The 27,440-nt window shown below is 42.1% G+C and overlaps 1 protein-coding gene across 5 annotated transcripts in view; it reads left to right on the forward strand.

Annotated features, from left to right (window-relative positions):
• Positions 1-27,440, forward strand: part of CDK14 (cyclin dependent kinase 14) — a 484,579-nt gene that overhangs the window by 148,773 nt on the left and 308,366 nt on the right. For all 5 annotated transcript variants that reach the window (XM_065583048.1, XM_008169566.4, XM_065583049.1 and 2 more), the window contains one exon: positions 23,114-23,193. In XM_065583048.1, coding sequence (XP_065439120.1) covers positions 23,114-23,193 — 80 coding nt within the window. The remainder of the gene's footprint in view (positions 1-23,113; positions 23,194-27,440) is intronic.

The following is a 27,440-nucleotide window of genomic DNA, read 5'->3' on the forward strand; positions in this document are numbered from 1 at the left end:
CACACGAAAAATCAATCCTTCCAAGTATTTCAGCTTGTTAGTTAGGAACATTTAGAAAACTTTCCATCTAATTTGATGTCTTCTCAGTTGCTTAGAACAACGGTAAACAAATATTGTAGTTTTATTTTTTGTTGTTCTATAGTTTTTTGGGGCTGAGATAGCATAAGGTGACCTAACATAATTTTGCACTGTTGTCAGTTCATTCACAAAAGCAGATATAGAAACCCACCCTCAAAAATCGAGGTAATATTTATCCAGGTAATATTTACTCATTTATTTAAATATAAACTAATGCATGATATTTAAAGCAATAGCTGAGGAAAAGAATCTGCTTTGATTGTGAATAATGCTAAAAGCCTTTGAATTCAACCACTATAACCACATTCATTATTATTTGTTCCAGTTGATTTTTTGTCAGGGATCGTATCTTATCCTGAAGTAGTGTGTTAATTTATTGTAGTATGTATAAATGAATTTTAATACTACTACTAATAAAGCAGCTCCTTGAAGGGGCCTGGTACACTTGTGTATCTCTGAGAAGAACCTTATTCCATTGTGTCATAGAGAAAGGACACTTTGGGCTTGTCTATATAGAGCAGCAATGCACACTGAAAGTGTGATTTCTAAAATGTACCAACTAAAACAGCTACATTTAATGCATGCTAGGGAACTTTTAGATCACTTCAACGGGGTCTACATGGATCAGTGTAGCATGCAACAGGCTGGTGTGCTTCAGAAATCACACCCCGCTAGTGAGCATTGCTACTCCATGCAACCAAGCCCCCAGTGTTTCCCATCAGAGACGAGCCTCAGTTTCATTTAATTCAGATGACAGCATGACTACTGAAAGGAAGCAGATATGTTAACATAGTATGCCTAATTTAATGGAATATGTAGTACTGTAAATAGTGCAAAATTAATGTTGCAGTGAATGGATACATTTTTTTTTGAGAGAATCAAAATGAGGCTGATGTCATCTCTCAATAGCTTTTAGACTAACAGGAACAAAAACGTTTGACTGGCTTGAGTAGCAAAGTCCATAGAATTATTTCTAAACATAAAATAAGTATGCACTTACCAAGTATATTCCTAGTGACATAATGTGAAGAGGAGACCCAGCTTTTTCTTCCCTATCAGGCAGTAGAAATTTTGCTGTGTCCATTAAGTATTAGAAAGTGCATTAAGTATTAGGAAGTGCAATTACTCTATATTACTAACCAGACATATTTTCAGTAAATAGAATAAACTTACTTTTCTCTTGGGGTTCTAGTAATATAGGAAATCACATACGTTTCAGCCTTGTGGCTTATCACTCAAAATATCCAGTAAAATCACAGCCTTAAAATGAGTCTCTAACTAAAATTATACCATACAAATTGATTTCCAATTAATCTGACATGTTCCCTTAAATCCGTATAGCTGACCTAAAATTCATTTACAAAAATCTGATTCGTTCAGTGATGTGCTGTGAATGTGTTTATAAACTCAGATTGGTTAGAAATATTATATTTGTTTTAATGGAATGGACCTGCAGATTTGTTATAAATACTTCATTGATTTTAAAGGAGGCTGTACTGAACTTTTAACAAATCTTCATGGCTTTTCCATTGTAATCAAGAGCAAATTATTTGAATTCCAGAATCCGTATCATGAATTTTAAACTGAACTTGTTAATAATAGGGCTGAGATAGCATAAGGTGACCTAACATAATTTTGCATTGTTGTCAGTTCATTCACAAAAGCAGATCTAGAAACTGACCCTCAAAAATCAAGGTAATATTTACCCAGGTAATATTTACCCATTTACCCAGTTCTAGTCTCTTGCTAGAGGACAATCCATACTGATTCCTGCTCCAGTAACTTGATGCTTTATGGGTTGAACAACAAATTGACTTTGTGATGTATGCACATCCCACTTACACACCCCTAATTCAAGTTTGTTCCATTCCATGGTTTAAAAAAAGCAGTGCTGTAGCTCATGGACCTTTTAAAATCTGTGAAGAATCAGCTTCCCATCTGCTGTTTAATTTCAAAATCCAGTGTTTTTTCCATTAGAAAAGAAGCCTGCCTGCTCTTTCATCTGTGTATCATGTTGCACTGTTTCACACATTCACATAAAAGGTGTTGGGGATCCTGTCCCAGTGCCAATTTAAATTACTGTATGGGGTGTAAAGTGAATCTGTTCATGCCTATTTGAGAGATGAACTTTTTAAAGCTCCAGTTCAAGAAAAAGGGCTAGATAAGTTAATGGAAGATAGGTCCATCAATGGCTATCAGTAGGGCCCTACCAATTTCACGGCCGTGAAAAACATGTCATGGACCGTGAAATAAGACCTGCCCCGTGAAATCTGATCTCCCCGATATCAGCCGGGCTGGGATGGGACAGGACTTATCTTTTCCCTGCACAGCTGTTATGGGGAGAGATCAGACCCTCCCCCTCAGGCAGCACAGAAGTGAGGGTGTACACTTCTGTGCTGCAGCAGCCCCAGAGCTGGGCTCTGCACTGCTTCCCCCGTGGCTCTTGCTGGAGCTTGGGACTCCCTAGTTCCGAGGCTTCCGCCCCTGCCCACACACGACTCCTGCCGGGGCTCGGGGTGCCCGAGCTTTTGGGCTACAGATCCCTCTCCCACATGGCTTCTGCCTGGGCCGCTGCTCTCCTCCTCCCCCCCCCCACAGGTCCTGCCAGGGCTGGGGGCTGCCCAGGCTCCTGCCGGGGCTTGGAGCTTCCACCCCCTACAGCTCCTGCTCGGACTCTGGGCATTCGAGCTTGGGGCTGCTGCCCTCTTCCCTCCCCCCACACTGGTGGCACCTGCTGGGGTTGGGGGTGCCTGGACTCCAGTCAGGACTCGGGGCTTCCACCCCCCTGCGGCTCCTGCCTGGGCTCAGGGACCTGGGCTGGGGCTGCCACCCCCTGCAGCTCCAGCCCCCTGGAGCTCCTGCCCAGTCTCAGTGGGCTTGGCTCAGGGCTGCTGGTCCTGGCCCCCATGGCTCCAGCCAGGGCTTGGGGCTTCCACCCTGTGGCTCCTGCCATGGCTGGGGCACCCATTTTTCAAATTGTCCAAGGCCCATGAGCCCATGTGTTAATCCACCACTGGCCCTGACTAGCAGCTAGGAGCCCCCGGCAGTGGCACTCCAAGCAGCACTGGGGAGATTGGACCTACCTCCACCTCCAGGAGTCTGCTCCTGCACAGAAGTGAGTATGGCAATCCTGCAACCCCCCTACAAGAGCTTTAGGACCCCCACACACACACACACACACACATGATCCCCTTTTGGATCAGGGCCCCCATGGTTACTACACCATGAAATTTCAGATATAAACATCTGAAATCATGAAATTGACTAACTTTAAGAACCTGTGGCTGTGAAATTGACCAAAGAGAGCTGTGAATTTGGTAGGGCCCTAGCCATTAGCCAAGATGGTCAAGGATACAACCCCAATCTTGTGCAACCCTATACCTCCGACTGTCAGAAATCTGGAGGAGAACATGGGATGATCACTTCAACTCCTGTGTTCTGTACGCTCCGCCTGAAGCTCTGATACTGGTCACTGTTTGACACAGGATACTGGGCTAGATGGGCCATTGCTCTGACCCAGTGTGTCAGTTTTTTGGTTACCCGAAGGCTAATGGAGCACATCTGATTCAAGAGACTGAAACTTGAGTGGCTGTTGTTAAAGGAGGATATTCATTTAATAGGCATCACAGAAACATGGTTGAAAGATGATGATCAATGGGACACAGTAATACCAGGGTACAAAATCTATAGGAATGACAGAGTGTATCGTGCTGTAGGGGGAGTGCCACTATATGTGAAAGAAAGCATACAGTCAACTATAGTAAGAGCCTTAAATGAATCAAACTGTACAATAGAATCTCTGTGCTTGAATCATTAAAGTACAATAGGAATGTACTACCGACCAGCTGATCAGGATGGTGACCGTGACTGTGAAATGCTCAGGGAGATCAGAGAGAGTACAAAACCAGAAAACCCAACAATAATGGGGAATTTCAGTTATACCCAGATTGCCTGAGAATATGTCACCTCAGGCTGAGATGCAGAAATAAAATTTCTAGACACATTAATGACTGCCTCTTGAAACAGCTAGTCGTGAAATCCACGAGGGGAGAAGAAATTCTTGATTTAGTCATAAGTGGAGCACAAGATCAAGTCCAAGAGGTGAATATAGCTGAACCACTCAGTAATAGTGACCATAGAGTAATTTAAATATAACATCCTTGTAAGGGAGGAAAATGCCAAAGAAACCCATTACACTAGCATTTAACTGCAACACGGGGAATTGCACAAAAAATGAGGAGGCTAGTTAAACAGAAATTAAAATAAACTGCCAAGAGTGAAATGTCTGCAAGCTGCATGGCAACTTTTTAAAAACACCATAATAGAGGCTCACACTATATGTATACCCTAAATTAAAACAACAATTAGAGGATTAAAAAAAAAAAAACCCACCACGGCTAAACTGAGTTAAAGAGGCAATTAGGGACAAAAAGACATCTTTTAAAAATTGGAAGTCAAATGCTAATGAGGAAAATAGAAAGGAGCATAAACTCTGGCAAGTCAAGTGTAAAAGTATAATGAGGAAGGCCAAAAAAGAATTTCAAGAGCAAATAGCAAGAGACTTACAAAATATTTTTTTTGCTATTAATTTTTAAGTCCATCAGAAGTGGGAAGAGTGCTAAACAATCAGTGGGGCCACTGGTGCTAAAGGAGCATCCAAGGGAGACAAGGTCATTGTGGAGAAGCTAAATGAATTCTATGCATTGGCCTTTACTGCAAAGTATGTGAAGGCATTTCCCACATCTAAGCCATTCTTTTCAGGTGACATGTCTGAGGAGCTGTCCCAGACTGAGGCGTCAATAGAGGTGGTTTTGGAACAAATTGATAAATTAAGCAGTAATTGATCGTGAGGAAAAGATGGTATTCACATAAGAATTTGGAAGGAACTCAGATATGAAATTTCAGAACACTAATTGTAGTACACCTCTACCCTGATATAACGTGACCCAATATAACACGAATTCGGATATAATGTGGTAAAGCAGCGCTCCGGAGGGGCGGGGCCGCGCACTCCGGTGGAGCAAAGCAAGTTCGATATAACGCGGTTTCACCTACAACGTGGTAAGATTTTTTGGCTCCCGAGGACAGTGTTATATCGGGGTAGAGGTGTATGTAACCTTCGGCTTAAATCAGCCTCTGTACCAAATGACTGGTGGATAGCCAATGTGATGCTGATTTTTAAAAGGACTCCAGAGGCAATCCTGGCATTACAGGCCAGTAAGCCTAACTTCAGTACCAGACAAACTGGTTGAAACTACAGTAAAGAACAGAATTATCAGATATGGAGATGAACATAGTGTGTTGGGGAAGAGTCAACATGGCTTTTGTAATGGGAAATCATTCTTCATCAGTCTATTAGTATTCACTGAGGGGGTCAACAAACATGTAGACAAGGGTGATCCAGTAGATATAGTATACTTGGGCTTTCAGAAGGCCGTTGACAAAGTTGCTTATCATAGGTTCTTAAGCAAAGTAAGCAGTCATGGGATAAGAGGGAAGGTCCTCTCATGGATCAATAACTGCTTAAAAGACAGGAAACAAAAGTAGGTATAAATGGTTAGCTTTCACAATGGAAAAAGATAAATAACAGGATTCCCCAAGAATCTGTACAGGGACCAGTGCTCTTTAACATATTCATAAATGATCTGGAGAAAGGGGTAAACAGTGAGGTGACAAAGTCTGTAGACAATACAAAATTACTCAAAATAGTTAAGTTCAAAGTAGACTGCAAAGAGTTACAAAGGGATCTCACAAAACTGGGTGACCGAGGAATAAAATGACAGATGAAATTCAATGTTGATAAATGCAAATTAATGCACACTGGTAAACATAATCCCAACGATACTGTATCTTCATCAATGACTTAGATAATGACATAGGGTACACTTATAAAGTTTGTGGACGATACCAAACTGGGAGGGGTTGCAAGTGCTTTGGAGGATAGGATTAAAATTCAAAATAATCTGGACAAACTGGAGAAACAGGCTGTAAATAGGATGAAATTCAATAAGGATAAATGCAATGTACTCTACTTAGGAAGGAATAATCAGTTACACGCATACAAAATGGGAAATGACTGCCTGGGAGGATTGCAGAAAGGGATGTGGGGATCATAGTAGATCACAAGCTAAATATGAGTCAACAGTGTAACACTGTTGCAAAAAAACAAACCTCATTCTGGGATGTATTAGCAGGCATGTTGTAAGCAAAACAAAACTTAATTCTTTCACTCTATTCTGTGCTGATTAGTCCTCAACTGGACTATTGTGTCCAGTTCTGTGTGCCACATTTCAGGGAAGATACATTTCAGGACAAACTGAAGAAAGTCCAGAGAAGGGCAACAAAACTGATTAAAGGTCTAGAAAACATGACCTAGAAAAATTGGGTTTGTTTAGTTTGGAGATGAGAAGACTGAGAGGGGACATAATAGTTTTCAAGTATGTAAAAGGTTGTTACAAGGAGTGGGAGGTAAATTGACCTCTGAGGATAGGACAAGAAGCAATGGGCTTAAATTGCAGCAATGGCAGTTTAGTTTAGACATTAGGGAAAACTTCCTGTCAGTCTGGTTAAACATTGGAATACATTGCCTAGGGAGGTTGTGGAATCTTTGTCATTGGAGATTTTTAAGAGCGAGTTAGACAAACACCTGGCAGGGATGTTTAAAACAAACATAAGGAAGTACTTCTTCACACAAGGCACAGTCAGCCTGTCAGACTCGTTGACAGTGGATTTTGTGAAGGCCAAAAGTATAACTAGGTTAAAAAAAAGTGTTGGACCTATCCTCTGTGAACTTATCTATCAATGGCCATTAGCCAAGATGGTCAGGAAGGCAACCCCATGCTCTGAGTGTCCCTAAACCTCTGACTGCTAGAAGCTGAGACTGGATGTTAGGAGAATGGATCGCTTGATAAATTGCCAGTTCTGTTCACTTTCTCTGAAGCATCTGGCACCAGCCATTGTTGGAAGACAGGAGACTGGGCTAGATGGACCATTGGTCTGACCCCGTATGGCCATTCTTATGTTCTTTTAAAAAAAAAAAAAAAAAAGGGCAAGACAGTTTAACCACGCTTGAAAATAAATTTAGTTGAGTTTTACGAACCTGAAGCTGAGGTTCTAGCGTGAAGCAAACTAATGCAGATCACCTTTCTCTGGTAAATTTTGTATTTGACATTGCGCTGTTGGCTCAAACGCTTTCTGAAGTGTATTATTCCAGCATCCAAGACCGTGCTAAGGACTTTACAGAGCAAATAGGAAGACACAGTTCTTTCTGCAATGAATTTATAATCTAAGACCTGATATTGGAAAAATTACATACATACATACATAATGTTACACACATGAGGAGCCCCTGGATTACTCCCATGTATAAAACTTTTTCAAGATCAAGGCCTGCATTTTGTGTTGTGGGTGGCAAACATTAAGGAAAGGGGTCTGTGTGAAAAGGAGAGGGAGGAGTGAAAGATGACTCCCAGGTTATGGGTCCTGGCCACCGGGAGAATGACAGTGTTATCAATAATAACAGAAAGAGAAGGTTTAGGAGAAACATGGAGTTATAGCTACATTAACATTGCCCTTCCTTCCCACCCCACAAGTCATTAGTTTAGCTCAGTTAGCCATTACCTTACAGGCATGTACGACTTTACAAATGTTAAAACACTCTTTTCTTTGCGTTTAAGGTCACATTGTGCTGTTTTAATATCTCACCTTGATTGGGAACAGGTTTTGGGTTAAAGTGCTAATGCTGAAAATGATTTCCTCCATTTCTATGATGGCTAGTCTAGGTGCAGTTGATGACTAAGACCGCTATTCAGTGGGCTGGCAGAAGCTCAGTGCATCCTTAAGTGAGCTATTTTGTAGTAAAATTTCAAAGCAAGTAATGTGCTGGGCTTCAGCCACATGGCTTCCTCTAACTTTTAATAAGAGTTGTATGCCTAAATTGGCTAAACCCTTTGAAAACTTACATCCAAGGGAAACATGCAAGCTGCTCTTCTCTCAGCATTCCTTTGATAGCCGCTGAATAGCAGGTGCAATAGCTATGTCTTTGAATAATCATCTAACTGGATATGTACAAAGTACCTTGGTCGCCATCAAAAAGTTACTTATATCAACAGTCACCACATAATGGCAGTTGAGTTATCACACCACACCCTTCAGGGGTGGCTGTTGAAATGGAGCGTGAACAATAACAACAAAAGGTGGGGAACAGGATTTTTTGGGGGGGGGGGGGGGGGGGGGGTTGGGGAAATAATGTACACTATGTCAATTGACTCTCAAGGAAATTGGTGAAGATTATGCTTTAAGTCCATCAGTAAGACCCAATCTAATATTGTAGGTAGTATTTGTTTTCTATTCTCCCATACTGCTCGTGGTACAGCTCCACAGCATTTTTCAGCAAAGATGTCTTTAGCAAGAGGCTCAGAAATGCCAATTGTAATTAAAATGGGAACAAAGCCTATAGGTGTGACAGTATATTCATGTATATTGCTTCTCACACTGAGTTTTCAGATTGCTCTCTTGAGTAGAGTGAGTGCTGCTTATCTGTAAACAAAAAAGTCATGCAATTTTTTGCATCTCTACTCTCCATGCTGTTTTCATTTTGTTGTTGCTTGCTTCTTGATCCTTCCCCCACCAGTTCTTTCATGTTTTAAAAAATATAAAATTATCCCCACTTTTCAAGTCCTCTGTCAATATAAAGTTTTTATTTTGAAACCAACTGCTTCTTGTCCCCGCACTACCTTTTGAAAAACCTCCCCAAGTTGGGTATTCTCACCTGCCTCTTTTGCCATCTTTAGGAAAGTCCCAATCCTCTTTGCTCCCCTCCAATCCAACTACAGGCACCCCTGAGTCTCTTTTGTCACAATAAGAATGCCTAGGCCCAGTCAGTTTTCTTTCACTGAGCTACAGGTACTCTTGGAATCCCCGTTCATTGGATGGACCCCAGCTTTCAGGTTCTCAGTCATTCATTAGACTTTGCACAGCCCCCGCCCCGTTTTCCAGTGTAAATCATTCTAATATCTATCCTCTCTATGTTCCCCATCCTGTAATGAGCTCTGTGTGAGTGGACCCTGCGCCCATGAGGAGCACTGCTACTTTTATTGAGGCTCCATTGAGGGGCACAGGGCCCACCCACATGGAGCTCATTGCAGGATTGTGGCTTACATGTTCTTCAGTGCAGCACCTGGGGGGCAATAATCCAGGTCAAATTTTCTTCCCCGTTTTTTGCAGAAATGGAGTAAAATACAAGAAGTGCATTATTGCATCGTGTGTTAATATATTAAATATACTAAATACATTGTGGAACCACAAAACTTTAAAAACAAAAACTACTTGAATGCTGCAGACACATTGTTATCAATATACACCAAATATACACCTCCCAAAAGCTTGAGACTTCAATTACAAATGGGTTTTCTGACCCTGCATGGGGTGGCTGGGATGCCATTATTAACACTGACAAAAGAGGAGCCCAGCATAAGATTCCTGAGACCACTTCAAGTTTTCCAGCCTGCTGCAGCTCTGATTTAACAGTCAACCTTAGAATTTTTTAAGAAACGCAACATTCTGGGACAAATTCCTTCTTATTATTTGGAGAAAATTTGCTCAGATTGTAATGAATTTAGTAGCTTGTGACCCTGTGTTAAGGGGTTGGCTGAAGCAGCGTGGTTTGTTTAGCTTGTCGAGTTCCTTAGTTGTCATGTTTTGCCTTTCCAGAGTTAAAGCCCTTCGCTAATTTTGATCTTTAGTATAAGTTTTGGATTCATGAAGAGCCGAGCACTCAGCAGCTCCCTGACCCTCATCTATAAACTTCAGTGGGAGTTGCTGAAAGCACAGCATAACTGAAAATCAGGTCAGTTATTTTGTTAAATATGGGCTTAAAAGCCTAGTTTTAGTCACTATTTTTTTCAACTTTTGCCTCTAGAGTATTTTACACTTTCCAAGTTTCCCCATGTTGCTTGTTAAAATGACCTCCTTTTCCCCTTTAAATTCTTGTCCTGATTCTAAAATGGTGAGGGGAATTTAATAATAATAATAATAATAATAATAAAATCAAAGGCCAAGCTCACAATCTGCAAATCTACATACTGTATAAGAGCACAAAGTTAGCTAATACTATCCCTTCACTAAAATTTGTGGTAGCATGCATACTAAATCAGCAACCAGTGAAAGCTGTGCCCATATTTGTAATATAAAATTTACAGCAGGCTCAGTGAGGCCAAACCTTGCCTTCCTGCTAAAACACATGACTTCACTGCACAGAGATAGGGCAGTAACTCAGCAAAATTAGGTGACGGGCTAGTTTGGATGACTGATATCTCCTTCCTTAACTAGGTACTGTTGATCCAAGGCTGCAAAGGATTGTGAGGTGCCTGTAAGGTATTTTTTTAGGAACAGAGGAGAGACGGAGACACAAGCTAGCTTGCTATTAAACTGGTTGACGTACCTACCTGCTTGGGAGGGCAATTATTTTCTGCAGAAATAGCAGAACAACCATTTGTTGCTCAACTGGCCTTTGCACAAATAGGTCAATATATTTCGCTGAGTTCATATGTTCATCTTCACACTCAGAGCTGGAGGTTCCTGTCCTGCACATTCACCACTTACTTTTTGTCTCTACTAGTAACTAACTTATTGTTTGCTGTATAAAGTCCTGTCTGGAAGCCTGCTTACCCCACATGTTGGCTGGAATCTAGCATCCCACTCCGAGTTGACTGTTGCTAAAAACAGCCTGTGATATAAGGCTAATAGATCTGCTGATACCACCATAGAAGTATGATGCAGGTGTCATCTCATTTCTGTGTGACTAATGTTGTGAACACTTGTCAGTTTTGCTTCTAATCAGCAAGGCTAAATTTACTAAAAACAGCAAAGGTGTGTTGTGTTTTGGCTGAAGAAAGCAAGGATCAGTAAGATTAAACTGGATTCTGCAGGCAAGTTCACTTTCACCATCTTGTCTGTTTTATCGTCTCCTGATTCCTTCCCTGAGTTCCCTTTAGTGTTCAAGTACACTTTGCATTTCCTTAACTTCTGCTTAGTTCAGTTAGTATTAGATGCAACATAAGAACTATGGATACAATTTTCACAAGTGCTTAAGGCCCATTGACTGTCAGTGGGACTTTTTGAAAATATTACTGTTTGATTGTATTGGACTGAAAATACAGGTTAGCACAACAAATGCTTTCTCTGATATCATCCTTTGTAATCTACATACACCTCTACCTCGATATAACGCTGTCCTCGGGAGCCAGGTTATAGGTGAAACCGCATTATATTAAACTTGCTTTGTTCCACCGGAGTGCGCAGCCCCGCCCCCCCCCGAGCACTGCTTTACTGCGTTATATCCGAATTCGTGTTATATCAAGGTAAAGGTGTATATGGAAATTTTAGAAGAGGCCATCTTACTTTGAAAATGTGGCTCTGTTCTTGCTACTATTGACTCTTCTCCACTGTGAGGTAGATACACAATTTGTTGGGATGAATAAATGGGATCTTACTAGACCAGTGACAGGCACTCTGGTGCAACATTTCAGAGCTATAAATGACCCAGGAGCAGTGGATATAAAAGTGTCCCAGTCAAGCCCCTTGAACGGTAGAAGGTTAGGTATGCTGCCCATTCTGCAGAAAATGCTTAGAGAGGACTTGGGGAGTAGCCTTACTTTGCTCTCTCTGTTGATATACTTGTGACTGCTGTGGGTTTTCCTCCTCTGCTGTGCAGTCACCCTTCATGTACTAGATGGGGGCTTCAAAGCCAAGTCTCCGAGCAACGTGATCTGCATCTGCAGTTCGCTGTCCTGCCACACATCTCTGGATGTGCTTTGTGAAGAATCCCACTGGTACGGCTGTGGCTTCGGTATCTCTATCCTTTATACTTGCCCTTGCTTGTTGCTACTATTTAATTCACTTTACTAAAAGCACATCTGTCTATACCTCCATGTACACATAAAATATTATAAAAACATAGAACTCTATCAGATCAATCCAAAAAATCCTCCCCAACACGCTCACCATAAAATTCCTCCTCCTAAACCAACATGGCGAAAATCTATCCTAAATCCAGTTGAGGTGCACAACATCCTTAACTGTGTGAGGGGAAAACCTTGGCAAATAAATAGGCCTTGCAGAATGCCATTAAGATTAATAGATCTGAGCTCAGGATAAGGGGAGTAAGTTCTAGAGTCAAGGACCCTTGCAGAGAATGTTGTTCCTTATCTGATAGCTGATAGCTTGCGATCACACCGGCTTCACATCTACTGTGAGGAGAGAGGCAGTCTCTTGGGTAGCCAGGCCATTTTAGGTCTTAATAGGTCAAAGCCAATACCTTCTAATCTTCACCTGGCAATCAGCTGGGAGCAAGTGGCGAATTGGAAGCATTACAGCATACATCTGTGTGAAATACCACTCAAATAAGCCAGCCATCTTATTCTGCAGCAGCTGCAGTTTCCAAGTGGTTTTAAGGTCTTATAACAATGAGGGACGTTTATACCAGGGGCGGTCAAACTTACTGACCCTCTGAGCTGCATACATTAATCTTCAGAAGTTCGAGAGCAGCGCCCAGGCAGGCACACCCCAAGAGGCTGAAGCCCCGAGACTCCCCCTCACCACTGGGCAGAAACCAGAGGCAACATGTAGGGGAGGCAAGTGGGGTCACATCTGCCCCCTGATTTTTGCCAGACTTCTGACACCTGCTGTCACTGGGCCCCCTCCCTGCACCACAGCTGCTGGAGCCAGCAAGTTGGGAGCTGTGGCTGTGGGGAGAAGTAGCAGCAAATGGCTGGGAACTGCAGGGAGCGACTGCTGAGGGTAAGAGGAGGGTGTGACTCAAGCTTTGGGGAAGCAGAAACCCTGAGCTCCCCCCCAGTCTGGTAGATGGAGAATGGGGCAGCATGGGGGGCTCATCAAGCTGTACTTGAACAGTAAAAGAGCCGCATGTGGCTTGCGAGCCATGGTTTGGCCACCCCTAGCTTATACAGTCAACATGGCTTAACCATTGTCTGTATTTGTTTGTCTCACTATATCCCAGTACCCTCTGTGAACAACTGGCTGGCTATGGTTATTTTTTCATATGTTCTGGGGACTGTGGCACTCAAACGATGCATCATCTTCCCTATGCACACGGATATTCAGTCTGCTTTTCAATTTTGTGGTGATTGTTGGGGTTACTTGCTCTTCCTATTTTTGAGCTCATATTTTTCCTTGTGCATCTGCTGAATTCACATCATCCTTTTCCCTCCCAGGCTGCTTTCTTAGCTGTTGCTCTTGTAGGTTTTCGCTGGCTCTTTTATGTGTGTGTTGTTGCAATTCCTGTGGGCTTTGGCAGCCTGCTGGGCATGCCGTGTCTTTCCTGTCACTCTTCCCAGCTAACCACACCCTCAGCTTTGATCCGCAGCTACGCAAGGTATAATTTTCACTTTACCAGCACAGTATTCTCCATCACAGTGACATGCTCCCCAGTGTCTACTTTACTTGCAGCAACTTAATTTACACATCTTCAACCCACTTTTCATGGCTTGTTCCTTTTAGCTTCGTTTTTGTTTTTGGAATGTTCACCATGTTGATCAGGTACCTTTGTATCCCTTCTACCAGGCGAAGTTGGCAGCAACAAAGGCCAGGTTCAACATCTAGGGGTTCCTCTGAACATTACAACACAGAACCAACTCGAGTGCCCACCCAGTAATCTGGGAAAACTTAACACCATCCCTGCGTGTCTCTAAGAGACAGTACTCCCCACTCTCGAGTACTGAGTCTGAGAACTTTTATTAAAAGGGAAAGGGAACTAAGCCTTAGTTTAGGAAAACACCACAACCAATTAAAAAACAAGCGTTCATAAGCCGACCCGACCCCATAGTGTGTTAGGCAGTGCCCTTTGCCTCAGTTTCCCATCTTGTGGTGGGAAAGTCCAACAAATGAATGTCCCTTTAAAAATCACATCACTCTCCTCTCCCTCCACTGCACCCTACTGACAGGTGGCTTTCCTGGGTCAGCAAAGACCCAGAGTTCACAGGTACATTCATTTGGGTTCACCTCCCACTCTCTGGGGACATGGTGAGAGAAGGGAGAAGTATCCAGCAATGACTCAGCTGCTGCTGCCGCTTCTGCAGCTGACACAGTTGTCGTTGTTCACTCTGTCACCACCTGATGAGACTGTCGCTGCTGCTGCCACCATTGTTCACACGCAGTGATTGTATGCATCACAGTCTTCATTCCTATAATCGATTTCTCAAAATCCAAATGCATTGCTGAAACAAATAGCAAGAGTGTGTGTTTATGTATACGTGGCTAGATAGTGCGTGTGTGTGTCTGTGTGTGTATAAGCACCTGTATACAATGGCAATTGGCACACCATGTCTACTGTATTTCTATATATTGATAATAATGAGCACTTTTCATCTGTAACTCGCACAGCACTTGACAAAAGTGGATAAGCATTATTATCCCCATTGTACAGGTGAGGAAACCGAGGCACAGAATGATTGACTTGCCCAAAGTCATGGTGTGAGTCAGTGGTAGAGCTAAGACAGAAACCAGGTGTCTTGTGTCGTAGTAATAAAAATAATAATGAAAATGTAATGGTAATAGGAAATATGTGCATGTTTGGGGGACAGAATAAACACTAAAGCCTTGTCTACATTGGCAGCAGGTTGTAGAGTACTGGCCATACACGGTGAAAGGCCTGCTGCATCCACTCTTATCACTGCGGTGTGCAGCAGTGAAAGGCTGCGGCAAGGTGGAGGCAGAGGGGAAAAGCCTCCTACAGCAGGGAGGCAGTGGGAGACTACACTACTAAAATTAGCGATGTAAACGTGAGAGGCACTGCTTGAGCTTAGAGAGCGCCGTACAGGGCATTCCACTCTACTCGCCTAAGCCGTGTCTCACCATCTACACTGCTGTTTATATCTGTGCTGCTAGCTGGGTGTGTAATGTCTGTATTCTACACGCCGCCGTAAGTGTAGACACGCCTTACGGAATCCCTAAACTAGATGTCGTGCACCAATGCATTTTCCATTTGAAAATGACACAATACCTTCCAATAGGAGATCAAATGAGACATCAAGGTACAAAATTATAAAAGATGTTACCCTTCTGCAGCCACACTTCCAGATATGCTTTGTGACCCTTCAGACTTAGTGGTTTCTGCAGGCTCCCAAGAGAGATAAAAGCATGGCAAGGAACACTGCCTTCTGTTCTTTCCTATGCTAGCTGTCCCAGTTTCATGCTGCTTTCCTCCCCTCTGCTCAGATAATAGGAAGAGAGTACCTAACCCATGGTCTTTACTTTCAGGAACAAATTTGTTCTTCGAGTGATTGCTCACGTGTATTCCACAATAGGTGTGCGTGCTCGCCATGTGCACTGGTGTCAGAAGTTTTTCCCCTGGCAGTACCCATAGGGAAGTGCCCCAGTGATCCCTGGAGTGGCACCTCCATGGCGCGGTATAAGGGGTACTGCGCGTTCCCCCTACTCTCAGTTCCTTCTTGCCACCAGTAAAGGTGCTTCAGAACTGCTCTGCTCCAGGGCAAAGGGGGGCTCAGGCCCATCTTGGACCTGTGAGGCCTGAACCAGTACATGGTGAAGCTCAAGTTCCGCACGGTCTCCCTGGCCTCCATCATCCCCTCCCTGGATCCCGGGGACTGGTATGTCGCCCTCGATCTGCAGGACGTGTACTTCCACATTCATATATTCAAGGGGCGTAGACACTTCCTCTGTTTCACGGTGGGGCAGGAACACTACCAATTTATGGTCCTCCCGTTTGCCCTGTCCACTGCCCCCAGGATATTCACGAAACGCACTTTGGGCCTGTTGGTAAACAGCACATACAACGCATAGAGTTTATCAGGGTGGTCCTGGACACCTAGTCGGCCAGAGCCTCCCTCCCACCGGACATGTTTGAGACCCTGAAGGGGCTCATCGACACGGTCACAAGGTTTCTGGTGACAACAGCCAGAGTGTGCCTCCAGCTCTTGGGTCACATGTCGGCATGCACATATGTGGTCCGTCATGCCAGAATCAAGATGAGGCCCCTCCAGCTCTGATTGGCCTCAGACTTCTCCCAGGCCAGGAACAGGATGGACAAAGTCCTCATGGTGCATGAGCCAGTGACCACCTCCCTACAGTGGTGGTCCTCCCTGAGAATCCGACGACTCGAACCTGGGATGGGGGGACCCATATTGGGAACGTTCAGACCCAAGGTCTGTGGTCGGCTCAGGATCTGACCCTCCACATAAATGTCAAGGAGCTCAGAGCAGTACGGCTGGCGTGCATGGCCTTCTGCTTGCACCTGGAGGGCTGGGTGGTCAGGGTCCTCATGGACAACACGGCCTCGATGTTCTACATCAACAGGCAAGGCAGGGCCCGATCCTCTGCTCTCTGCCGTGAAGCCCGCAGGCTGTGGGACTTTTGTATAGTCCACGACATCTGCCGGGTGCCCGGAACGTGCGGGCGGATCGCTTGAGCAGGGACTTCTTCTCTCAGCACGAGTGGGCTCTCCACCCAGAGGTGGTGCACAGACTTTTCTAAGTGTGGGGAACTCCCCAGGTGGACCTGTTCGTGACTCGGCAGAACTGTTGCTGTCCCTGGTTCTACTCCAGGGGGGAGGGCTGGGACGGGGCGCTATCTCCAATGCCTTCCTCCTGTCTTGGTCAGGCCAGTTTCTCTGTCTTTCCCCCATTCCCGCTGATCGGCAAGGTCCTGGAAAAGATAAAGACAGATAAGGCCCAGGTTCTTCTAATTGCCCCGGCATGGCCCAGTCAGCATTGGTACTGGACCCTCCCAGACCTGCTCTCCCAGGACCAGGGCAACCTCCTCCACCTCACAGTGTGGCTGCTCAATGGTTAGGTAGGGAGGAAAGGACGTGCTCGGAAGGGGTTCAGCCCGTCCTCCTTGAAAGCAGGCGGCCCTCCACGCGCTGAGCCTACTTGGCAAAGTGGTCTTGGTTTTCCAGATGGGTGGATGAGCGGGGCATTTCCCCAGTGGCTGCCCTGATCCAGCTTATTCTGGATTACCTCCTCCACCTTAGAGCCCAGGACCTGGTGCCCTCATCAGTCAAGGTGCACCTGGTGCCCATATCCGCCTTCCATCCGCCAGTGCAGGGCCACATGGTATTCTCCCATGCTGTGACTGGCCGATTCCTTAAGGGGTTGGATCGCCTCTTCCCGTATGTTAGGTCCCCTGTCCTGCAGTGGGACCTAAACCTGGTGTTGGCCTGTCTCACGGGCCCCTGTTTGAGCCGCTAGCCATGTGCTCCTGGTCATACCTCTCGTGGAAGGTGGCCTTCCTGGTTGCGATCATGTAGGCTAGGCGGGTCTCAGAACTCAGGACCCTGACCTCTGAGCCCCCATACATGGTGTTTCATAAAGATAAGGTCCAGCTCGGCCCACACCCTTCGTTCCTTCCGAAGGTGGTCTCCGCCTATCACATGGGTCAGGACATTTTTCTGCCGGTCCTCTGCCCCAAGCCCCATGCATTCAGTGAGGAGCACCGCCTCCACACGCTGGATGTGAAACGGGCTCTGGCTTTCTACCTGGAGCAGACTAAGCCATTCAGAAAGTCTTCAGAACTTTTCATTGCCTCGGCCGAGCACATGAAAGCTCGGCCGATCTCCACTCAGTGGCTCTCCAACTGGATCACCTCGTGCATCTGTACCTGTTATGACCTGGCGGGAATCCCTCCGCTGCCAATTGTTAGGGCGCACTCGACTCAGGCGCAGGCCTCGTCGGTTGCCTTTTTGGCCCATGTTCCCATTCAGGACATTTGTTGGGCTGACATGTGGTCTTCAGTTCACATGTTCACCTCACATTATGCAGTTGTGTCTCAGACCAGGGAGGACGCCGGGTTTGGAAGTGCCGTTCTCCATCCCGAGAGTTTGTGAACTTCTTCCCACCTCCAACAGATATAGCTTGAAATCACCTATTGTGGAATACACATGAGCAATCACTCGAAGAAGAAAAGGCAGTTACCTGTTCCGTAACTAGCGTTCTTCGAGATGTGTTGCTCATGTCCATTCCACATCCCTTCCTCCTTCCTCTTGGTCGGAGTTGTCTGGCAAGAAGGAGCTGAGGGTAGGGAGAGCACGCAGTGCCCCTTATACTGCGCCATGGAGGCGCCACTCCAGGGATCACTAGGGTGCTCCCCTATGGGTACTGCTAGGGGAAAAACTTCCGGCACTGGTGCACGTGGTGAGCATGCACACCTATTGTGGAATAGACATGAGCAACATATCTCGAAGAACACCAGTTATGGAAAAGATAACTGTCTTTTCTTTATCTCTGTGCATGCTCCATTTAAAAAATATATTAATAGAATATTTGCCATTTCTAGAACAATAGGTGTCTCTATGACGAGTGACTTTTGTACCTCTTTTGAAGAGGATTTTTATTTAATCTTTTCTTGTACAAATAGTACATCTATTTCAAATAATCTGTTAACGTCTATTGGACATCTTTACTTTAAACATAATACTTAGTACCTAGTTACCATTGTGACTTACCCATATAATGTACATTTCACTGGTATGGCACAGAGCAAACTGCAAACAGAGCTGTTTTCTTAATTTTAGAAACTGCTAGTAATAATTCATATTCTTTCAATAGTCAAGTGTTAAAAAGAGAGCGGTTGAGTCCATGCACACACAGACATACACAGTATCTGTGCACATGTATAGAGGTATGTGTATCTATATATGTTTATATAAAATATGATTAGTTATGCTTAATGTAGTTTGTCTTGACAGGAGGGTGTGAATCTGGAGGTAAATATTCTTTCACTGTGTTCATACGTGCTTCTTACTCAAAAACAAGAGCTATAAAATTGTGCCTTCTTGCCTATGAACCTAAATTGTGAATTCTTTGAAGAATTGAGGGATTTGTCCCCAGAGTCCCAGTTGTAATATTTTAGCTATTCAAAAATGAATATTCTAAATCTACCATGACTGTTGGAAGCCTTAGATCTTTTATCAAGTGTATCATAATAAACAGCCACTCTAGAAAATAGTCCCTAATTTATTACTTACTTCATTGATTTCTGCTTTTTTAAATAAAGCAACTAGATACTTTTTTTTAGAGAGTTGCAGGTAAAAATATGAGAGAAGCTGAAAAGATATATTGGCAGGTTCACATTGTGCTATTGAATACTTATGGAAAAAATACATTGTTAGCAGAACTGGTAAAGTTATGAGTAATTCTTTTCTGGAAAAGAAATGTATATAATCCATGTTTACACTGAACTTTCTCAAAGGTTTATGATTAAAAGAAATATTTCATTGAATGTGAGATCATATTACTCCACAGAAGAAAATTTGAAGTGACTAAAATGATTACAGATTTACTTTTATAGCAGGTTTCCTTTCAAAGCAGAATGCTAGCAGAGCATGGCTTTATTAAGACTATTAACTCTGGCCTTTGCACATCTGTTTGTGAAGCTGCTATAACTACAGAATATGTTTTGTTGAATATGAGGGATTTATCTTGTTTTAGAAAAGTTTATATCTTTATGTAAATGAATAACTATGTATCTATTGCGAGTCAAATTTTTAATACAAATTAATTTTTCCGAGATATGAGAGTAATATCTGGAATTAGAGTACAGTACATATATATTAGTCTGTGCTTGCTAGAGCTTTGAACTAAGTTTCAACTCTAGCCAGCAATAAAATTCCTTACAAAATAAACAGATTGGAATCCTAGTGGTGGATTTTACATATTGAAGCCATTAAGGGTATTATATTTGAAACATTTATTACATTTAAATATAACTGAAGAACTTGTGACAATAAATAGTATTCCATTCTTACCTTTTGTTCCCTAAACATGCATTATCCATATTATGCCCGAAAAACCAATTAGCCCTCAATTGCTTTATATTCATTAGTATTAGATTTTGTTAATGATGCATGATTAGAGCATTGCATTGTTTCTAATCTCTTACATTTTCCCATAAACTCTCCTGTTTTCTCCATGTAATTCATTTGGGTTTTGTTGGCATTACAGTCGTTTTGGAAAGTGTGTAATGTATACATTTTATTAGGATTTTTTTAAAACATCTGGTTCAAATGGTCTGAAGCTCACTTATGTTTTTAAAATATACACAATTTTATTATGTGCCATATACATTTACATAAACCCATAGTTCTTTAACACCTTTCATGCAAAGCACGCTGGAAACTGTTTACTAATTTTGGAATTTTATTGTAATTTTAAAACAGTAAACAAAAATGGTAATTGAATTTAGACTTTTTAAAATTCTCGTGAGTCTAAATACTCTGTCCATCAGCTCCTCCGGAGGGACAGAGTGAACAAAGACCCTAGATGAGAATTAATTCAAATAATGTTTAGAGATAAGAAGCTCTGCAGCTTATCTCAAGGAATTTTTGGACCTGGGGGAGAGAGCAAGCCTATTAGTTTAGAAAGGAATAAGACCGTGCAATGATTTTATAATCAATATTGTCTTTAATAGGAACCCATGAAGCAATTAGCAATGTGGATGGGAGATGCTGAGATAAGTGAAATACCCTTATCTTGATTGGGGAGAAAAGTGAACATAGAGTTGCCTTATAAACAATCCTAGATGTCAGAAGATACAGCAATCCTGTCATGTTGTCAGGTTGCCTAAAGGTTCTCTACCTAGCAGTATTTCCTTCTTCTCTTTAATAATAATAGTTAATAATAATAAATCCAATATTGAATATAATAACATAAGGGATAGAAGACACAGTCATAGAAGACACAGATTAAGCCATTCATCCTGGTGTTGTTGTAAAGTATGATCTGATATCTTCCAAATAAATTCTTGAGCAGATTTTAATAGGTTGGGGAGCTAATTTTCAGCATGACAGTTTTCTTCAGTGTTGATTGTAAGGATTCTGTGATAGCCGCATCTGCACTTCTGACAAGGCATGACAAGGTTGAGATTGCCTCAGTGGGAACAGCTGGAAGAGGAAAATACATCCAGTTATCACTGTTAACTGATGATAATTCACCTTCTATTGCCCCAAAATACGCACTTAAGGAAGAGAATGAACTAAAGTAAAAGAGCTCTTAGCAATCGAATAATTAACTGGAACAAGATCAGATTTTTTTTTTGAAAGGTAAGAGACTGGTATCTTCAGGACAAAAACAGGATATTGCAGTCCCTGAGCAACCAAGCATTCAAGATGAGTTGAATCATTTCAATAGCATTAATAGTTGCCCAGAGCTCTGCTAAAGCAAATGACAAATATCCTACAAAATGCTAATGATAACTACGTTTCTCCCCTCAACTGCCTCATCCATTGCAAATTAAGAACACTAAGATTCATCGATATTGATATTATAGTTTTTCTACTTCCCTTGCCAGTCTATGGTAAAATTAATTGACTAGGTAGAAGAAAGACCAATAATCTCAGACTAAAAAGAAGAGCATAACCTATATAACACGACCCCTTCCTAACACTTCCTCTCCCTATTTACCAGTCGTTATCTCTTGTTACATTTCCCCCACTGCCCCATCTTCTCCACTCTACCAGTGATGCCAGCCTCAATATCTTATTTGTCTGCTTCTCCCGCTGACCTCCACATTGCCATCTAGACATGGAACACCTTTCCTGGCCTGGGTTTGTAAAACCCCTACTGAACATTTTTCCTGCACCTTTCCTTTGTGTATTCAGATTTTAAACTCGTTAGACACCTGGTGTATTTTGTTACAACAATCTAAATATAAAGAAATGTCAAACATTAATAAGTGGAACCCCCTAATTTATTCTCAGATGAACTTAGTGGGACGCACCCCACCCTTTGAAAAATTAGGCCTTTTTAAGGTGTCTTGAGTTTTGTATGTTTGTACAGTACCTTGCACAGTAGGGCCCAACCTAGTTGACACCTTTAGGCACTATTACAGTGTAAATGTTAAATACTACTAATAAATAGGAGAATAAAAATACAGTAGCAACCCTGTAATTAAATATTAAATAAAGCCTGAGGGAGGAGCTGAATTGATCACTAGATTAGATGTCTGTGTCATCTTGCTGCAAGATTCAGAACAACATATTTTAAGGCTCAGTGCAATAAGTTGCCTCCTCAGCTAGTGGAGTATGAAAACTCTGTCAGTCTCCTGGGCTCTTCAGCTGTAAACTCTAATTCTTTTTATATTTTTAAAAAGAAATTGTAATAATAATCCCTTGTTTGCCAACTGCATCATACCATTTTAGGAATGCTACCCCAACTATCCTTTTCATATTCAGGGAGTCTCTTAAAGACCTAATGCAGGACTACACTTTTGAGGAGGAGGTTGTTGGAGGTGGTGTTGGTCATCTGAGTCCTTCACCTGGATAAACTATCTGAGCAGACTGGGCAGATTAGGAAGAAATTGTATTTAAATGCTAAATACTGGAAACTACTTCAGTTGAATAGAGCTGAAAAGAGAACAGACATCTGTTGTGAGGGTTGATCCATGGGAGCACATTATTTTAAACCTTATAAATGGGTGTCGTCATAATAAACAAAAAACTAGTCTGGGCAGTGCACTCAAGAATGTACTTTAGGGAACAATCCTGCTTTAGTGGGAAATGGACAGAATGACCTAACAGATATTTTCCACCTCAAATTTCCATGACTCTTGGAAGGTAATTATTGTGGGGCATAATTCAGGGAGAAGAGAAAAATAAATATAAAGATGGGTATACCATATGTGGAATGATTGATTGAAGTTCTGTTTGGATAAAATGATCAAAGAAATAAACCATATTTTTACAATGCTATGCTTTCTTTAAACAAAGCCTCCAGTTTAATGCTATGATAGAAAGGAAACAGAGGCTGACTCATAGAAAGCTGAGATCACTTCTTGGATTACATGAATGTGAATATTTAAAGCTGACATTATGGAGGCTATGAAGTGTTTCTTACTGTGCCATGAGTGAATCACTGACATTGACAGGGAGAAACTAAATAATACATGATGGGAAATAAGCCCTATTATTGGAATATTCATTTTTAATTAATTTTGTGTATGTTTCTCTTTTTTTTCTTCCTCTCCTCCTTCCTCCTCCATTCTCCCCCTCCCTCTCCCCCACCAGGGTAAATGGGAAGTTGGTGGCACTGAAGGTGATTAGATTACAAGAGGAGGAAGGAACTCCATTTACAGCTATCAGAGAAGGTATGCACTCATGTTTAATGATTATTCATTGTTTATTTTTTAATTGCATTGCGCTCACTCTCTCCAATACCATGCTATACTAAATAGCTTGAGATTTTAAATTATATGGTTATGTTCCCTGTAGGAGGCGGCTTTGGTACTTTAAAATCAAAACCTCCCTACAACGTGGGAGTTCATGTTAAATAAAACAAATCTGTGCCTCTGTGGTTTGGCTTGTCTGAGAACTGCTATTGGGTACAAGTGACATACTAAGTAGAGTGTGTGGGGGGGTGGGGGGGTGGGGGGGGGTTGTCACTGGTATAATATGTTGGGGAAGTTTTGCTTGTTGTGAAGCAGCATCTAAAATGAGTGTGGATTTAACTTTTTGCTTATGTGAGGCCATGTTCCCTGAAAGATAGTCATATAGAACAATCTCGGCATTTTTTGACTGCGAGAGCCATAGTAGGTTCAGGGACAAATATAGCAAGCTCCTTAAAAACTGGGTGGCTGATTACCTTTTTAAAGAACTGACTGTTTATGGTTTTTGTCCCCCTCCCTCTCTGCCACCTCTAAGCCAGACAGTCTAGGAATGACTCTTTTCTAGCTGAGTGTCAAAGTTCTGTCATGCTTTCTGCTCCACTCCCTCTATCCTTTCTTATCAGCCCCCCCGGCTGCTCCCTGGTGACAGCTTCTGTAGCTGCGCTTGGCTGCCGCAAGCGCCTTTGCAGAAGTTGCTGCACATTCCTTGTTTAAATGGGCCTACTCTGTTGGTAAGTGCCAAAGATAGGGACTGGTGGTGAAATAAGAAACGTTTTATCTTCCGGTCACTGATTCAAATTCATCTCAGGGTATGGCTATACTACAAAGCTTTTAGCGACACGGTTGCCAGGTGTCTGGTTTTTGACCGGACCCCCCCCGAGTTGAAAACCCCCTTGGCAGCTCCGGTCAGCCCAGCTAATATTCATATAGTTTAAAGCAGGAAAACTTTCTAGCATAGAGAAGCCCACAAACAGCCTGGCTTGAAATACTAATACTCCAAGGCCCCTATCCAGCAAAGCACTTAGTCATGTATAAGACTTAAAGCGTAAGCACTTGCCTGATTTCAATGGGACTTCCTACATGCTTCAAATTATGTAAGTTCTTCTTTACTGGGACCTGATCCAAAGCCCATCTAAGTTAATAGGAATCTTTCCCTTGACTTGGGATCAAGGCCCAACAGATTTTTCTTAAAAATATCCATGTCTTCTAGGCTGTGGAACCTCATATAGGGTTGTGGATGCCACATGGAAATCAATTTCTGTAGCTTTTGTGTTACATGGAAGCTGTGTGTGGTTGGGGTGGGGGAGAGGAGAGGGAAAAGTGTATTTTTTATTTTTTGGTTAACATAAACTTTAGTTGAGAACCAGAAAAGGATAGAAAAATACACTGAAAAATGTAACTGAATGTCTTTTCAGTATTGAGGCAGAATTGTACTAGGCATACATCGTTCTATGTATAGAAATAAAAATGGAAGGTAGAATAAATACTTTATATTGAACTCTTGGAGAGGCCTGATATACTTTAGACTAAAAAGTGATGAGGCTGGGAGGGGCTGAGCTACTTAAACCTGCTTGGAGAGTTTTTCTTTGTCTCCATCTGCTGATTAAAGGTGCAGCCCTACAATTTGGACTAGGAGATAGAAAGCTGCAATTTATAAATGAGGTCAAATTCTAACTTCAGTTTTTATTTGCATAGTAGTGTTGATCTAATCAAGCCAAAAATGTGTTTCATGAGCCAGAGAACTGCACGCAGGCATGCAAGTTATACACAGACTTCTTTCCAGAGCTTTTCATAATGTGGAAGCCAGACAGTTTTTATTCTTGCTGACTCATGCCCTATTTTCTAATTTTCCATCAGTGTATCAAATTCAGGCAAAAATCCAGGAATTTATAAATTTAAAACTGGAGTAAATTAATTGTTTAACATCTCTCATGACTCATCATGCAGCTGTCGGGGGCGGGGGGGGGGGGGGAGAATAAAATTCCTGCATTGTGTTCCTCCTGTTGGAGATGTTGTGTGATGCTAATTAAGGGGAAGTCACAGACTGAAATCTTGAGCAGTACTCATGCTGAGGGAATTTTGTAGTTGGCTTGTGTGTAGAGAAGCATATTGTTGCCATTGTGACAGCAACAGAATGAGACTCAAAGGAAAACAAAGCAACTGGGGAAAAGATTAAATTAAGAAATGCAGCAAAATAAAGCATTTGAAAACAATGTGATTGGGGGAAGAAAAATAAGTGAGGTTAGGAAAAAAGGTAAGGGAGCAAAGTAAAGAACTGTAAATATAACTGAGGAACAAAAAAATAAATAAGTAGAACACCACAAAAGCAGAGAATAGTAATTATAAATGTTGTCATGTTCCTGAAAACTTCAGAGAAAACACTTTGCTGAGACTGAGAGTAATTTTGTCAACAGCATACATTTTCTGTACATCTTTTTCCCATTTCTGACTCAGAGGTATATTTGCATGAAAATAGGGTCATGTCTACAAGAGCTCATATGTTCTTGCTGTCTGGTTGCCTCTTGAAGTCATAGTGCCAAATTCAGAAGTGAGTCTAACTTGCAAGTTCTCCCTTCCCTGTCTTACGCTGCCTTAGCATTGCAGAGTTGCTTACTGACATGAAATTGCTGGGTCCCTGTCACCTCTGAAGTTAGCTCACTGAGTCAAAGCTAATTTAATTTGCTTCCAAGGAGCCAGAAGAGAGAAGACATATAGTAGTAAGAAAAGCAGCTAGCAACCAGGTGTAAATAGGTGTGAGTTCAAATAGGCCACTCCTTTAACCTACATCACCACCTTGACTACATGGCATGTGAATTACATAAACTCAGATTCTCTTCTACTAGCATACCAATGTGTAGATTTTATCACCTCTCTCATCCCCTCTGAATTTGGCCTAGAGTGTCCTGTTTCAAACATCAGTTGACCTGGGAATGATTTACTTAATGTATTTTCATATAAAGTCACTTTTATAAAAGCTGCATTACCCAATGTATATTTCCCTGTGTTAAATATGGCTCAAGTTTATTCAATATAGCAATCACTATTGCTGTGTGGAAGTATTAATATCAGTAGGCATCTAAAAAAAGATCATATTAAAATCACTACAACCAATGTAATAGTTCACCAGCTCAACCTTTATCTCATGTATAATACCCACTTAATTTCCTGTAATATGCTTAGCAGAACCTTTGATCTCCTAGATTGGCTGTTGAACTGTGTAATGGAAACTACAGTACTTTTAGAAACAAACTTTTTCTTGATCATTCCACAATTTTACCTTACTTGATATCTGGGTAATTGAAATTCTTCATGATCGATATGAAGGCTTTTTTGTAGGTCTTTGTTCCCATGTATGTGTTTAGACAAACATTCTTAACCCTAATGACTAACTTTCTTTGTGAACTTAATTCATATACTATGAAGTTCCTTTCTTTGGCAGGCTCTTAAAATTATTTCATCTCCAGGCTGGCCATCTCTCATAGAATATGACATTGCTTGTCCTTTGTTTTCATATGTTATCCTCCCATATATCTATATATCTATTGACTTTGCTGTGTTTAACTTAATTGATTATTCTTAATTAAACACAATCCTGGTATTAATATCAAGTCACTTACTGTTCCTGAGATATGCCTTTTCAAACATCAAGGAAGCAAATATATTTCATAAGAATTGCTTAAATGTTATCAATTTTTACAATTAAATCACTTCTTTTTAATCCTGAAAGTTGCATTTATCTGATTTTCACCTAGCTTTGGTTGCTCATTTTTTCTTTATTTTTAGTAATCCAATTTGTATAATTAGGACCCTAACAAATTCGTGGTCCATTTTCGTCAATTTCATGGTCATAGGATTTGAAAATAGTAAATTTCATTATTTCAACTATTTAAATCTGAAATGTCACAGTGTTGTAATTGTAGGGATCCTGACCCAAAAAGGAGTTGGGGGTGTTGTAAGGTTATTGTAAGGGGGGGTTGTGGTACTGCCAGCCTCACTTCTGCACTGCTGCTGGCGGCGGCGCTGCCTTCAGAGCTGGGCAGCTGGACCCCAGTTTGAGAAATGCTGGTCTGCCCCATGAAATCTGTAGAGTATAGGGTAAAAGCACACAAAAGACCAGATTTTATGGGAGCAGACCAGATTTCATGGTCCATGAAGTGTTTTTCATGGCCGTGAATTTGATAGGGCCCATATAATACATAATGTAGACCAGGAATTCTCAAACTTCGTTG

The sequence above is a fragment of the Chrysemys picta genome, chromosome 2 (genome assembly GCF_011386835.1).
Source record: "Chrysemys picta bellii isolate R12L10 chromosome 2, ASM1138683v2, whole genome shotgun sequence".
NCBI lineage: Eukaryota > Metazoa > Chordata > Testudines > Emydidae > Chrysemys > Chrysemys picta.